Source organism: Alexandromys fortis, unplaced genomic scaffold (assembly GCF_014885135.2).
Source record: "Alexandromys fortis isolate MF-2015 unplaced genomic scaffold, M_Fortis_MF-2015_v1.1 scaffold_37, whole genome shotgun sequence".
Lineage (NCBI taxonomy): Eukaryota > Metazoa > Chordata > Mammalia > Rodentia > Cricetidae > Alexandromys > Alexandromys fortis.
Genome location: NW_026067914.1, coordinates 2,685,559 through 2,702,328, shown reverse-complemented (window position 1 = coordinate 2,702,328; position 16,770 = coordinate 2,685,559). Strand labels below are relative to the sequence as shown.

At 42.6% G+C, this 16,770-nt stretch overlaps 1 protein-coding gene across 1 annotated transcript in view; it reads left to right on the top strand.

The window, feature by feature from the left end:
• Positions 1-16,770, top strand: part of Osmr (oncostatin M receptor) — a 52,770-nt gene that overhangs the window by 20,764 nt on the left and 15,236 nt on the right. The window contains exons 4-12 of the mRNA XM_050138940.1: positions 1,295-1,466; positions 4,079-4,357; positions 5,699-5,834; positions 6,509-6,660; positions 8,309-8,451; positions 9,050-9,203; positions 11,869-11,945; positions 13,290-13,512; positions 15,914-16,093. Of these exons, the coding sequence (XP_049994897.1) occupies positions 1,295-1,466; positions 4,079-4,357; positions 5,699-5,834; positions 6,509-6,660; positions 8,309-8,451; positions 9,050-9,203; positions 11,869-11,945; positions 13,290-13,512; positions 15,914-16,093 (1,516 nt within the window). The remainder of the gene's footprint in view (positions 1-1,294; positions 1,467-4,078; positions 4,358-5,698; positions 5,835-6,508; positions 6,661-8,308; positions 8,452-9,049; positions 9,204-11,868; positions 11,946-13,289; positions 13,513-15,913; positions 16,094-16,770) is intronic.

Below are 16,770 nucleotides of genomic sequence, written 5' to 3'. Positions count from 1 at the left end.
GCCTGTCACTAATGTTAAAGTCTTCAGTTCTTTCCCATATCCCTTACCAAATATGAGGTCTGAGCAAGGAGCCTAAAGTAAATAAAATCTGACTCAGTCCACTTGGGTTTATAGCAAGTCTGTTGCTTGGCCGTCTTTTTAAAGGGCAGTTTCCCACAATGGTTGCTGTTGAATATGTGATGTCAGCTCACACGCTATGACTTGTCTGACTCTTCTGGTACCTGAAGTTGAGGAGGGACATGAGATCTTCCTTCCTTCTGGAAGTTCTTCTTTGCTTGGGCAGTTCTTTGGAGTGCAAGCTAGGAACCCCATCTCTACTTGTGCTGAGGGAGAACAGCTTCCAATGTCATCGTTCACTGTGTTTCCAACAAGCCATATGACCTAGGTGCTCATAGCTAGAGCAGGACGCTTCCCTGACAGTGCTGGCCACACAGAGCCTTGCCGACAGCCACACTACATGGCGCTGCCCCGGGCCAAACTTTGCTTTTTCTTCTAGGACATTTTCTGTATTCCTTTGTCAATAGCAAGAGAAGGCAGAATAGCATCTCAAGCTTGGAAAGATGCCAGGGGTGGGAATCATCGAGGGGGTAGGATTCATGTTTCTGCCATGAGTCATTGACCTCAGATACATTTCTATGCCTGTGTGTCTGCCAATTTCTGTACCTGCAAGGTCTGTATTCAAATTACCGCTTCAATGACTAAAAAATAAAAAATCAAATTCATCACATTTCTTAATCACTAATTTGACTGACATAGTCAAAGTTTATCTTTTTCCTTGGCAAGGCTATAAAGATCGCAGAGCGTAATCCGAGGTTAGAGAGACTCCACACAGTGTCTAGGAAAACATGACACACTGCATATTAATCAGGTGATGACATTAGTTAGCTCAGTATGTTGGGCTGTGGGCCTGCATCGGGCTTTGGGCAAGGTGTGGGGATTTAAAGGCCGAGCACACAATGGGATGTTCTAAGAGTGTGGGGGGTGTAAGGGTCACTTGTAAATGCTGGGGCCAGGCCTAATTTTCTCCCACAATTTAAATAAAAGATTCTTCGAGGCAAGATCTAAAAGAGGATTGGGGAGACAGGAGATCATAGCTTCCAGTGCTTAGACCTCAGAGCAAGGGAGTGATGAACTAGGATTTACTGATTAATTAGTGATGAACTAGGAGTGGACTTGGCTTAGCAGCATGGTGGCGTCAAAGTGGGGTAGGAGCTTGGCCTTTGGAATAATTCAGGTTGGCCTATTTTCCAGGATGTAATGACTGTGTGTCTCCAGACATTTCCTTTATTTTTAGGAGAATTACAGTGCCCCTGTGAAGTGGAACCACGTTCTGCACTGGAACTGGAGGTCTGAGATCCCTTTGGAATGTGTAGCACATTTCGTCCGAATAAGGGCAATGGTAGATGATGCCAAGTACCCTCCGCAGCGTTCCTGGAGCAGCTGGACTCCCTGGGAAGAAGTTAGTGGTAAGAAGTGAAGTGGATACATGAAGTGGTCACAGGAATATCCAGAGTCAGTATAACTCAGGGGTCAGAAGTCAACTGTAGTATGTCCCATTCCCTTTGAAAGCCCTGAGTAGACACTGTCATTATTTTCATTCAGTTGTAATAGAACTAAAAAGTGGTTTTGAAATTTCCCATGGAGCTCTAGATGTCTGAAGTCTTACCTCAAATACCTTCATTAATTTAATTATATGATTCAGATAATTTTGTATTCATTTTCCAAATATGCAAAATATGTTTACTTTAAATTTACATGTGCATTTTTATTAAAGCAGCACATACATATAAATATGTGTATATCTATCTATATATACATATATATGCACACACACATATATCTGGAACAGGTATTGTAAATGTTTCTTTAAAGGGCCTAACAGTTTCTTTGGAGACTATAGCACTCAAGTCTTCAGAAAGCAGCCTTAGACAATGTATGAACAAATGAGGGCAGTTGTGTGTCAATAAAACTTTATTTACAAAAGAGATGGTAGGCTTGACTTGGCTCATGGACTGTGGTTTGCCGATCCTCAATTTAGAGGCAGGGAGCAATACAGGGAGAAGGAAATCAGCTTTTCACTACAGTGATATAATTGTAGACAAATAACTTTAACTATCCTTTAATTTTGGTCACTGAACATTGTTGTAGGTCACATTTAGACTGGATTTTACCATAGCTTCTCATGTTCCACTTGGCTACAGGCCAGCTCGACAGCAATAGTATCTATTCCTCACTATATGTCCTGACATATTATATGAAATTATACTAATATAATCATTCTGTTGCCAAGCATTGGTGCAAATTTATTAACTGAAACTAGCAACTTATTAACCCAGGAATAACTTAATGCACACATTGATAGTAATAAAATGAAGTATACATTCTGCCATTTTAAACTTTAGACACTGGTTTAGTTATCACATTAACCCTAAGAGAAATAGGCTTTATTTTCATTCCCACTTAACAGATACAGAAAATGAGGACCAGAGAAAGTAAAGAACCTACATAAGCCTTGTACTTCACAACTGTTTATTACCGCTGAGAGATTATACACACACACACAAACACACACACATATACATACACATGCATATATACACATATATGTCTGTGTATATATGTATGTGAATGTATATATGTGTTGCTGTGTATATACATGCATATATGTATATATGTGAAGAAAGAAAACAGAAATGCAGGAGAATAGTAAAAATAAAAAGCCATGCATGTTAGCACATAATCACTGCTCAGTAAATGAGTCAGAGGTGAACATAAACTCACTGAATAAATTGAATGTACTGTATAGTGAGTTCAAGGCTGACCAAGAATATATAATGAGATCTCACCTCAGAACAAGCTAACAACAGCAAGAGGAAAAGAAATAAGTGTATTATAAACAACCCTGGTATAACGGACTAGACTTTTAAAAACTGTAACCATAAAATTTATATCAGAATAAATGAAAACCTGACCCTCAGATCCCTCAGAGGGTGGTTTCTCACCCATGGCTGTTCAGCAGAATCATCAAGAGGTCTCAAAAGCCCTCAGAAAAGCTATGCCCAGGGCACTTGTCACAGGTGAGGTCGGTGACAGCAATACCTAGTGGCCCGATAGGTGACCAGCCAGGCTACGTCAGCGTGGAGATAGAGGTAGGAAAGCCTGAGGGAGAAGCGACGCTGGACAAGGTGGCGACAGGGAGGAAGGAAGTCCTAAGGATTTTGACATGCCGGAGGTCACAAGGAAGAAAGACTGGAGCAGAAGGGGATGGAATTGAGGGGGCAACATCTCTGGGAAGGAGGGGGGAGGGACTCAGCACAACGGAGACAGACATGGCTTAGGGGCTGGGCAAGCTTTAGTTGTGTTTAGGCAGTTCAAGGGAGACTGTGTGGCTCTCAGTTCAGGGGTGCAGTCCGTGATGGCATGGACGGCCGGGTTGGGAGGGGCTAGCAGCAGCTGATCACATCTCACCGACAATCAGGAAACAGCCACGCCAGCGCTCAGCTTACATTCTCCTCTTCACACGGGCCAGGATCCCAGCCAGGGACTGCTGCCTCCCACGGGGACAAGGTCTCCTAACCTTGATTAACCTAATCAATGTGATCACTCATAGACCTGCCCAGAGACTCATCTCCCAAGATTCTGAATCTCAAGTTAACACTCACAGAGGCCCAGGAGATCTGAATAAGGCCTTACTAGTAACAAGCTGAACAAACTTAGCTCAGAGTTCTTACTTACTCCACTGTTGAGAAGTCCTGAGGATGAGTTGAGATAAGGAACCCAAATGCTTCATGTCGCGCCTCCTGCATGATCTCTACAGAGAGCAGCCATAGACAACAGCAACATCACAGTAACCGGAAGTGATGATAGTGATGCTGTTTTAGCTGGAACAGTCTGACAAAGGGTGGTGTGGTGGAAAGGATTGGTTTGGATCTCCCAAAAGATCCAGGAATCATGTGGAAGCGTAGGTTGTTATTTTCCCAAGAAAGTAGAATAAAATTATATTAACTACAGGGAGTAGGAGGGGATTTGTCTTGAAATCTGAGTAATCAGACTCTAACCGAGGCGTTTTGTCTTGCAGTACAAGTTTCAGTTGAACCTAATACGTTCTTAATATTTCCTGAAGACAAACTGTTGGAAGAAGGCTCCAATGTCACCATGTGTTTGATGTATGGACAGTATGTATATAATATATCCTGTAAGTTGCAAGAAAAGCCAATCCATAGAGAACAGCTTGATTCACACATATCATTAATGAAGTTGAATAACGTTGTTTTCCGTAACATCAGAGGGACAAACATCAATTGTCAAGCCATGAATGCTACTAAAAAACTGCTTGGTACTGTTCTCTTTGTCTCAAGTAAGTATTAACAATAGTGGTTCTCAACCCTCCTAATGCTGTGACCCTTTAATACAGTTCCTCATGTTGTCGTCACCCCCAGCCATTGAATTATTTTTTTGCTACTTTGTAGCTGTAATTTTGCTTCTGTATTGTAATGTAAATACCTGATATGCAGGATATCTGATATGCAACCTCTGTGATCATCTTGACCAACAGGTTGAGAACCACTGTATTAGCATGCAAGCTCTCCTTCTTTCTTATTTCCTATGATACACCTTGGATCTCATGTACCAGAAGGCAAAGAAATATGTTCGCATGTGGTTTTAGTTTTCTTTACCTTTACAAGTCGTCCAAAAGAGTTTTTGAAATAATACCCAAAGCAATACTCCCAGGGTTTTCTATTGTTCTTAATTTATTGCTAACAGTTTTATTCCTAGAACCAACAGTATTAAAGGAAAGTGATTTCAGGATATGACCTGTTCCTCTGAGAAAATATTCTTTCCCTCAACCCAGATGACCTGGAATTCTGTCTGAATCATGGAGAGAGGGGTGGTGTTGTAGGCCAGCCAACCATGGAAGGGTGGTGCCCAGAAGTGCAAAGACCTATGCTGACCCCGTCTCTGGGCTAGGCCTGTTCTCATGGTCATTTCCATGAATGGGCATAGTGATAGTTTAGAGAACCTATGAATATGGGCGGATTCTAGCCCTGGCATATTAGCTCAACAACAATGGCCATTTGTCTTCTTAACTGAATGGAAAATTAACTCCTTGGCCTGTCTCAGTGGGGTGCGAGCACGCAGACTTTCCTGTAGGCTGCAATGTGCCTGTGCTATAACCTTCTATGTCTACCCTCAAGTTTCCATCACTCTAAACCATAGGAAGCATCTCTCTCTCTATTGACAAAGAAGGCACTTCCAGTCCTGGATGCTTCCATCATCTGATCCCTTACTGTAGGCCCTGGGAACAGAAGGGGCTCCACATTTCAAGGAGCTTTGCCCTGCCTGGGACTTTCTGCTCCCCACTGCAGAACTGAACCAGTTCACAGTCTGGCTGGCAGCCCTAGGGTTTAATGCAAGCCACAGAATCAAAATGGAGCTCCAACCCCGTTTTCAGATGACAGAGTTGCCAATCTCATGTGCTATTTTGACTGCTCATCCCCAAGGTACCCCAGAATGGGGGAGTATAGCGTGGGGAAGCTCCTGAAATGTGCCCCTTTGAGGCTTTGGTCTATTACGTCCACCTCCTGATTCCTTCTTGGTTTGAGGGACTGTGTTAAGACCCCAAGCAGAACCTCCTTTTGACTTGTCATCTAATGAAAGGCGTTAATTAGATCTTTCATCTTCTCTTTTCTATGGACAGAAATACTCGAGGAGCCCAAGAATTTTTCCTGTGAAACGCAAGACTTTAAGACTTTGAAATGTTCGTGGGAACCCGGGGTAGACACTGCTTTGGCTTGGAATCAACAAGATTCTCAAACCTACAGTTTATATGAATCGTGAGTCTGCTCTAGTTACAGCATTTGCAGGTGCTTCCTTGTTTAATCAACACACGGCAAGTGGTTCCCTCTTAGAGAAGACACACGCACTCTTGAATGTGTCTTCTTTCCTCTGGATGGACGTCTTTCTCCTACCCTGGATAGTTAAACTTATACTAAAGTGTCTGTAGAAAAAGTCCAACTCCACTTCACAAAAAACACACGGAACATGGGACACAAGGAGAGCTATACCCAGACATTGCAGAAAATGTGTCCAAATATTTCAGAACCGCTTGCTGGAATCACAAGAAAATCTCTCAGTGTCTGCAGAGGTGTAGGACCTTCTACCTGATTGTTCGGAAAGAACATGTACAATAATAATAGTTGATTGTGTATCTTTGTAATAAAATAGTCTTATATGTTGATATAAATTTCCCTAATTTTTCTAAATTGTTAAGAACATTCAACTAGATTAATTGATGTCTATACCACCCACAAGAAAATTTCATCACATACAGAAAATTCATTGAAATGTTTTTATTTTTTCATTGAAAAATAAATACATAAAAATGTATTTATTCTTCGAAATGTTTCATATATTGGTGACAGAAAATTCCAAGGGATCAGTATACATCTGCTTTAATGGAAGTGTTTAAACCTTGTCTTTGCTGTCTTGTTTCGTTCCATTTTTTAAGGTTCTCTGGGAGACAGGAGCTTTCTGACCACAGAAACTCGCATACCTGGCAAATCACCGAAGATTCACAGGAAACATATAACTTCACACTCACAGCCGAAAACAACCTAAGAAAAAGAAGTGTCAACCTAATTTTTAATCTGACCCATAGAGGTGAGACTGCGATGCCGTGGCCCAAGATGGCCATTAGCATGGTATTTTATACAATGAGACCCAGTGAATACATTGTAGATCCTGGCCTAGTTCACAACCATTGGAAAGCTAGTTTTTGTAAAGGGAGCCTTTTTTCTGTCTTGCGGGGTCACAATGGACCTGTTTCTCTCTGCCCGCAAGACCTACAGTTGCTTATAAGATAACCACTCAGAGCTTCATATTAATTGTAATTTAATTGATTGTATTTGGCCAATGGCTCAGGCTATTTTTGCCTAACTCTCTCTTATAAATTAAACCACTTCTACTGCCCCCATATAGCACCACAAGGCTGTGCCGTTACCTCTGGCATGTTTCTCCTTAAGCTGCTGCTGGCGTCTCTCTTCTCTGGTGGCTACATGACATCTCTTTGACTCAGCCTTCCTTTTCTCCGCATCTTTGTTTTGATTTCCTGCCTATCTATTTTCTGCCATCATCAACCAATACAAGCAACACACGTTTGCAGCATACAGAAGGACACCCCTCATCAAACCCCTGTACTTCTATTCGCTCACACTTACCCTCATGGATGCGTGCATCCTCGAGCTCATGTTTTGATCTTATCTCAAGTCTCACTGAGCTCTCTAACAAACTTGAAAACTAGCATTCCAACATATACTTACTGCACAGTCTATTCCAGAACCTCTCTCTCTGTCCTTCTTTAGCCAAAATTGTCTGTTGCTCTAAACTATGTGTAGCTCAAACCCTAAAATGAGAAAAATCTGAGGATAGAGACCGAGAAACCCCAGAAAACTAATTAATCACTCTTCCCTGTGGCAAATAGACCATTGGGGCAGTTTTCAGCCCAGCCCCAGTCCCCACCCCTATCCTCATATAGTAAGAAAGGAAGGCAGGGACAGACCATGTAACCATCACCACAACATGTAGTTTGGTCTTTTTCCATACTGTACTTTCCAGCTCTAAAAGTTTAAATTAATTCTTTGTTTCCTTTCTGCAGTAACTATCTAGTTTACCTTTCATTCTGCACACTCTTCTCCCTTCCTTTCCCCCCTTATTAGTTTCAGTTTCTCTGCTGAGAACTGTTCTCCGTCTACGCATTTCTTCTGTTTGGCCCTGGCTCATGGACCAGTTTCAAAGTCTTGTGTAGCAGATGTATCCTATAGGTCACTGGTGACATCTGTTGATGATCGTTTCCCTTGGCAATTTGGTGATATCACTCTGGGATGTTTTGTAGATTGGATTGTTTAGAGTTGTTTTCTTGACATTGTTAATATTATTTTTAGTTAGACTCAGGCTGCATTATAACCTTCCTCCATTGGCTGTCTTCTTTAAGTTTTGACTCTTCCTCCATAACCTTACTGATCATATTTAATGTTAAGAGTCTACACATAGTTGCTTTTTTTGTATTTCACCTCTGTGTCTGCTACAATATAAAATACACAAGGCCATTAGTGAATGAAAAGGATTGCATGCTGGACACACAACATTCTGTCAACAAGCCCAGCGTTGTTTCTCTTTTCTTAAACATAAACAAAAAGTACTGGTGACCAGACAAGAGACAAAATGAATCGCCTACCTACTGAACTCTGGTTTGGATCTGCTTGAATTCTCTTTTTTTTTTTTTGTTTGTTCCTCTTTCTCTTGTTAACAGTTCATCAAAAGCCTCCCCATGATGTCACCCTTGAAACACTAAGTGCTACAGAAGCCAACATGACCTGGAAGGTGTACTCCCGTGGGGACAACTACATGCTCCTGTGTCAGCTTGAACTCCAGCACGAAAGAGAAGTGATACACGTAAGAACATTTTGTTGTTTCCTGTTTTAAAAAAATCTTGATGTACCTAAAGAGACAGAGGCCAAATAAGCTTTTTTTTGTTTGTTTTTGTTTTTAACCTTGGGTGTCACACACCTGTAATCTTAGCATTCAGGAGGCTAACTGGGAGATCACAAGTTTGAAGCTAGCTTTAGTTTATATAATGAGACTATCTGTGAGAACAACCAAAATACAAACAAACATGTCTTATTTCAGGCCAAACATGCTGGACACACCTGTAATCTTAGCATTTGAGAGACAGAGGCAGGAGGATTACTACAAGTTGGAGGCCAGCCTAATGTATACAGTGAGTTCCACGCTAGCCAGGGCTACATTACAAGACCTTACCCAAGGTGAAAAAGAACAACCTAAAAATAAGAAAAATCAATCAGTCAGGCCTTTATTTCAACATTAGTTCATAGTGTGGATTATCTGTTGAAAGGGGTCCTGAAACTGGAAAAGAGCCTTACCTTGAAGAAGACCCAGTCTTGCTCCAAAGCAGAGATACCACCCTTCTGATTTGGCTTTGCAACACAAATGCACCCATAACCTTTGTTTTTCCCTTGTCTTCTTGACGCAGGCACACAATGTTTCTGTCCACGTGAGTGGGAACTACCTCTTCAGTGATCTGGAGCCAGACACAGAGTACAAGACTCGTGTGCGCTGTGCGGATGCCAACCACTTCTGGAAATGGAGTGACTGGGCTCAAAAGGAGTTCACCACACCCGAGGCTGGTACGTGGGGCTCCCTGGCATGGAACTCACAGACTAAATCTCACAATATGCTTGGGTCGACTTAATTCAGCTCTCTCATTTGTACCGAGTGCTGAGAAAGTATTGAAGGAAAGGGAAAGTCATACTCTAAAACCAGATTAAATGCGTAAGGAGCAAAGGCATTTGATAATAATGTTATTTCTAGTGTACGCTTTCTCAAGTAGTTTCTTTGCTATTCCTGGGCTCACATTGGATTTGAATATGGATCTTATCTTGAAGTTTTGTATGAAGTATCAGGAAGTAAATAAAACAATGGTCTGGTTGCTGATTGCAGTCAACCATAGTTTTCTAATAGAGATAGATTTTTGTGTTCTGTGTTCCATTATGGTCCTTCTTTCATAAAGATATTTTGCATCACATCACTGTCCCCTCAAACATAAAAATAAAGAACATAAAAAAATGAAACAGCTTTGTTTTGTGAAAATTTATGAATGTATGACAAGTGATGTAACGCAACCATGTTACACATAGACAAAAGGTTGAGGAAGAATTTCCTTGAAAAAGTTGATATTCAATGAGAGTAGCTGTAGTTTTCCTTCCCAACTCAGCTGAGACTGGATTCCAGCCCATTCACAGGCTAATTGTAGAGATGTCTTGAGAACACATTTGAGTATGAGTTGTGCCTTTAGGGCCTCACTGGAGAACGGAGCCACCCATACCTTTGAGTATCCATGAACGAGCTAGAAAGATGCCAAGGGCCAATATCTGCTCTCAGCAGTATTCCTGGCAGCACTTGTAGTGGAGGAAGCCTGCATGTTCTCTTTGATTATTGGTCAGTTCTCCCATTTATGTCCAAGTATGACCACAAAAACACGACGGAAATTTTGGTTCTTTGTAGAATACACAGTGTGACGCAAGTATCAAGCAAAATGAACTGGGAACTAAAAACTACATAGCCATCTTGGTAGCACTTCCATCCATTTTTTAAAAGTAAAAGGCAACAAAGAAAGATGCATTTCGTTAAAGGTTTAAAGTTAATCACATTGGTATTATTATTTTCTATCATAAAGACATGCTTATGAGCATCTTTGTTTAACTCAGGCCTGTGATTTAAGCCTGAAAGTGACCATCAGTTTCCTGAATAATGGCATGGCTGAGAACCTGTCAGTCATAAGTTCCAGTGGCTTCACCCGCATTTCTGCAGATTTTGAACAGTTAGCTTAGTCTCTCTGACCCTCATTTCCCTTATTGAGAGAATGGAGTCAATAAGAACACCTACACTACAGGAAATCAGATGAGCAAATGTGTATAAAATAGTCGGAGTGGGCACAGCACCTAGTTACCTTTCTATGCATTTACCTACTGTTTTATGTACATTAAATCTGTCCCCAAATAGTTTTAAGGAGAGGTACCCAGAGTGGTCTTGGGTAAAAACACTGGTTCATCTGACTGGGGGAGTATAGCTCAGTAGTATAACTCTTGCCTAGAATGCTCAAGGACCTGGGTTCAATCTCTATCACTGAAAAAAATATACAGATAGATGATTGATAGATAGATGATATATAGATAGATAGATGATAGATAGATAGATAGATAGATAGATAGATAGATAGATAGATAGATAGATAGATAGATGATAGAAGATAGACAGATAGAAGATAGATAAATACATAGAAGATAGATAGATGATACAAGATAGATAGATAGATAGATAGATAGATAGATAGATAGATAGATATGAAAAGAGGGTGATTCCTCCTTCTAAAATCAGTGGATTAAGCACAGATGTAGTGCAAATCAATTCTCAGTTTACATAAATTTCTAAATGAAGTACAGAAAGAAGAGACTGCGACTTTTGAGCAGATTGCTTTCTGGGCTTCTAGTCCACTGCTCACTCTTCAGGCAGTGTTTCTGGAGCTCACCCTAAGGACTAGGCCCAGAGCCTAATGCTAGGGTTTCAAAGTCAGATGAGCCAAGACCTGGCCGCTGTGATTCCATCTTCCAGTGGACTCTTGAAAGCAGTACTTGGTGCCATGACTTGAGGACTGGGCATCAGGTTCCCTGTGTGTCCACAGGAGACAGTTGGCAGGATCAGGAACAAAGAAGCATTTCCAGGTTGTGACTCTAGTGAGGGGCAGCTGGAGGACATCCTGAAAGCCAACCAGAAACCCTGGGCTTTCTGTCCCCAGAGACCTAGGTCAGTGTGTCTCTGTCTTAGCCTTGCACATGACAATGAAAAATTCTTTGGTGGCTTCCAGATGCTCTGGAGCCGACTTGTAAGTTTCAAGTTTGGAATTGCATCCAAGGGCAATTGACCTTTAATTTTAGATCACCTGCTATAAACTTACACAGAAATGTTCTCAATGTAACATGGTATCATGTGCATATTTAAATCAGGAGAATATTTAAAATCAGTGAGAATATTTAAAGCCCACCCTATGAGTGCTTAGTGTGCAGTATGGCTGTGGACCCACGGGCAGAAGTCACAGAAAGGGAGAGGGTTAACTAGCAAGCCCCAGAGAAGACAGGTAACAGCCATGTCTTAGAAGAGCAGCTCTCAACATGTGGATCAAGACCCCCACAGGGGCTTGCGTAGCACTTGAAAGGTTGAGAACCACTGTGTTAGAAGAACAGAGGAAACATGACACGAATATGACCCGGGGGATTTTTCTTTGCTTAATTTCAGCTCCCTCACAGGCTCCTGATGTATGGAGACACGTTCGGTCAGAGAATGGAAGTCATGTTGTGACCTTATTCTGGAAGGTAAGGTGTGCAGCTTCAGGAGCGACTTGCGGCTGCTGCACATCAGTGTAACCCCAGCCAGAAGAAACAGTGATGTCAGTCTCACGGGGCTGGTCATCAGGTAGAAGGACCGCTAGAACCTTCTCTGTATATTCAACTCAGGCCCACTATAACGTTTCCAAGAATCAAGACAAGGAACTATGCCTAGAGTCACATACCCTACTCCTAATTGTATGTAAATACCATAGTTTCAAATCAAGCTATTGATTTATAATGGAAGATCAGCATTATCCTTCTGCCTGACCCAATATACTGCATGACAACCTGGAAGGTCAGCTTTGCATCCAGGGCTCTGGGATCCTCGGTGCCTCATACCAAAACACGGTGATAGGAGACGGTTGGTCCCTTGTCACAACCCCTTCAGCTTTTCTTCTGCCCTTGAGTTGGGCACAGTTTTCCGGGCCTCTGCATATACAGGTGTGACTCTGCTAAGCCTATGCCTGAGTTCTCTCCATAACCCCAAGGGGAAAGCTGCAGCTTGATCTGAGATCTGGGGTACACAGAGCAGGACACAGACTGTCCCAGGGAAAGCAGACCTCAGGAACCACTGACAGATGCTGGCCTGGGACTGTAAGGGCAAGGACTTCTCTGTAACCATGAGTATCTTTTAAAAGAGGGAGTCTATGGTAGGAGGCAGGGGTCAGGGTGAGAAAAGACTAGGTACAAAGAGGCCAGAATGCAGGCTTGTCTTACAAGGACCCTGGGTGCTGGTTCCACTACTGTGTCTTCTCTAAGATGACTTCCAAATTTTATTTCCTCCAGATATAAGGAGTCTATATTCCTCTTGACTTTTGACTCAGTCCCTGCTATCTGGACATACAATAAATTTTTTGGGGGGTGGGGTTTGAGACAGGGTTTCTCTGTAGCTTTGGTGCCGGTTCCGGAACTAGCTCTTGTAGACCAGGCTGGCCTCGAACTCCCAGAGATCCACCTGCCTCTGCCTCCCCAGTGCTGGGATTAAAGGTGTGTGCCACCACCGCCCGGCTCATACAATAAAATTTTATTACCATCTCTAAATGATTTTTGTCTCTGTTTTCTTTAGTTAGATTGATAGGCCTGATTCTAAGCTTGTTGTTGAGACAATGTCTCTGTTTAAATGTGCAAACTGCATTTGTTCTAATATCTTTATATGTGTGACTTACTAATATGTGCCTGTGCACGTGTGTGCACACATAGGCATGTGCATGAGTGGATATGTTCTTAGGTATATGTGGATTGGGCAGCTGATGATGGAAGACATGAAAAAGTAATGATAGAGTAATTTCAGAGTGAAGCTCATTTTAAAAGGATTATTATTTTTTTCAGCCACTATTAAAATCACAGGCCAATGGCAAAATCGTATTCTATGATATAGTTGTAGAAAATCAGGACAGACCAACTGAGTCAAAGCACTACCGTATTCCAGCACCAGTCCTTGGCAAACAACTGAGGCTTGACCTGAGTTCTTACAAGATTCACATCACGGCCAACAACAGCGTGGGTGCATCGCCTGAGTCAGTGATGGTCCTCTCTAACGATTCTGGACATGGTGAGTCGGCATTGGTCAACTTGGCTTCCATTCTCAAGGAAAATATTGGAGATATTTCCAGGTAGTGACATACTAAATAAATAAAACCATAACTTGAGGCAACCATGTGCAGTTAGGCACTTCCTTTGGAGCTGGGTGTAAGCACAGGTTGAAATATGACGGTGTCTTCACAGTGACCCAGCCCACTCTCTCCCTGGATGCTCCTAAGGACATAAGAGATGATCTAAAATTCAGTTGTATAAATCCCACAGCAGTCCTCTCTGAGAGCCAAGACAGTGAGTGCCCAGGGATTTGTGACTTATGGGATTTGCACCATATTTTCTGCGTGTTAACAAATATCTTCCGCTGTTGTCATCTATAAAGAGTTTACAGAACTGCCAACGCTCGGGAGTATTCACAACGCTCGGGAGGCTGAGGCAGGAGGTTCATGAGTTTGAGGCCAGCCTGTACTACATAGTGAGACTACGTTGAGGGAGAACGATGGTGGGACAAAGGAGCCCATGGACATCCTAAGGAGAATGGATGGACTCTTCCATGAGACATTGCAATTTGGCCAAGTTTGTAGAATAGCAACAGATGATTAGCTACCAATCTCTCCGCCAACTGAAGAATGAGCCAATGGGAAGTGATCGCACATCTAAACCCAAGAATGACATCAATGTTCTTCTTGACTGAGCCACAGAAAAATTCTGGCATAGCAAATCCCCAGTCCCCTGCTGTGATACAGTGCACATGTGGACAAAAGGCAAAAGGAATTGAAACGCTGAGGTCATTTACATACCTTGCAACAATGCCATCTTTCAGTTCTTGCTGTTAAAGGTGCCAGGCTGGTGAGGCCATGAAAGATTGGGTGGTTCCATTCCTATTCTGTTTAAATTTAAGCTAAGTGAACCAGATCAGAAGGTGTCTTAATTTTAAAGAGAACTGTCCTGTGTGAAGTCAATTCTATTGCTTTGGAGTAGGTCCACACTTTGGCCCAGAGGCTGAAGAATTTCACCATTTTCACAGAATTCCACTAAAGCCTGCAGTTCAGAGTCTCTGGGTGTCCTGTGTCACCCGGCAGTTCTAATGACCAGTTAACATTGGCATGACACTAAGGTGCTGTTCATCTTTCTGGGCCACGACGTTGTTACATAGCAGAAGCCCCCACCCGGCAGGGTGTACAGCTCTAGGTACAAGGTAAAGGTCGTTGAGATGGTTTCCTTGGGGTGTCGGCTCCCAGTCAAAGTTGACCCACATGGCCTTCCTCCATCAACGAAACCAATCCATCTCACACTGCAACTGACATTTCCCCTTCGCTTATGCATAGACATGAGAAAAGTGCTTGGTAAGAGGAGCACTGAAAACTCAGAATGGTGGGAACAAGGCGGTTTATTTCAGGACTTTACAAAACCAGGTGTGAACTCAGAACGGCCATTGATGGAGCCTGCAAAACAGTTTTTGTAACCCTAATACAAGTCTTCTCTTTGGCCGAACAAGCAGGGGAATGCGACCCTACATGTCCATCCAGGTCTTACTTTTCTCTCTGTCATTGTGCAAACAAAACCTGTACTGGATTCACCCGGATGTTTTATATACTGTCCATTTAAAATGTACCAGGCAAGCTTGGCTCTTAGTAATTTGAGCTCTATGCTTTTCATTTGGCTGGTGGCAGGGAGGGCTGTCTTCAGCCAGCTGTCAGCAATGTTCCAGTGTTTTCTGCTCATTGTAGTTGTGCCTGAGCTTGCTGGAGGACCTTTGAAGATGAGCCACACAAATATATTACAAATGAACCATTTAGAGCAGACATTCCAAACCTAGGGTCCTAAGACTAACACGCTGTGTCCTTGAGCTGCAAATGTGATTTGAAGAATAGAAATAGTGAGGAGCACCTGCCCTCGATCCTGTGTAGCAATTAGAGCCTCTCCCTTCTGAGATACTGAGTCAACCTCCCTGGTTAGGACAAAGTACCTACGGGACACAACTTTTACGAAGATAAAGTTGGTTCAAATTCATAGTTGGAGAGACGGATATCATGGTTGGTTAGCTTGGTGCTTTTGGGTTGCAGAGAGGATGGATTTCATGGTAGTTAGCTTCTGGTAGAGCAAAAGCAGCTCACCTCAAGGTGCCCTTGAAGCAAAGAGAGGATAGAACCAGAGTACCAACATCTCCTTTTATAGCATGCCCAGTGATCTAACTTCCATCTTCCACTATTGACATCTGAAAGGTTTCCCTACTTCCAGACAGTGCCAGAATCTGGGGACCAAAGTTTTAGGTACGGAAGCCTTTAAGAGACATTTTAAACCAAAACTATAAAAAAAAAAACATTGCAAGTGTTTGTTAGTTTATTTTCTTCCTTGGAAGTTGTTAAAGAAATCCAGTGAGCGGAATAAGAAGTACTATTCTATTTGTTTCTTTACAGAAGAGGTCCGTGAAAAAAGAATTAAAGGTACTAAGGATGGATTCCATATTTCTTGGGAGCCCTCATCTGGAGATGCTTTAGGCTATGTTGTGGACTGGTGTGAACATTCCCAGGACCGACAGTGTGACTTGCAGTGGAAGAAGCTAGGTCCCAATACCACGAGCACCATCATCACCTCAGGTGAGAACTCAGCCCTCCTGCTTGCATATCCCCCTTGCAGCCAGTTAAACTCAGACTTCTGTTCTAACCTACAGATATAGTATGCTAGGCTAACAACTTTGAAATGACAGATCCAGAGTGGTTGCTTGGAGATTGGATGTCATGAGAATAGGTTCTGACCTTTGATCTGAAAATCTACTGCAGCAGAGTATGAAAATGTAGACAGAGTACAGATTTTAATATTTTGCCCTTCTAAATTAGAGGGACATTGGAACTGTGTGCAGGAAGTTTCTACAGATGCAGAGAACATCACATACTTGGGCCATGTTTAGGGTACAAAGTTGATGCAGCCAAAGTATCAGCTTTTAGTTTCAAGAAGCTTGTAGGCATGAATGCTCACCTCCCTTACCAAACCTGCAGCTTGAAGATTCCTGCTCTTTCAGGGGAGTGAAAGGGGCTCCAGTGAATGGCGTAAGCAGGAGGCACAGGTGTGTACCATCTATTAGGCTGAGGGCTGGTATGGGAATCGTCTAGTTCTAGAAAGTGGTGGAGGCACCTGCAAGATTGATGGAGATAGAGACAGAGACCCACACTGGAGCATCAGACTGAGCTCCCAAGGTCCCAATGAAGAGCAGATGGAGGGAGAACATGAGCAAGGATGTTAGGACTACGAGGGGTGCACCCACCCACTGAGACAG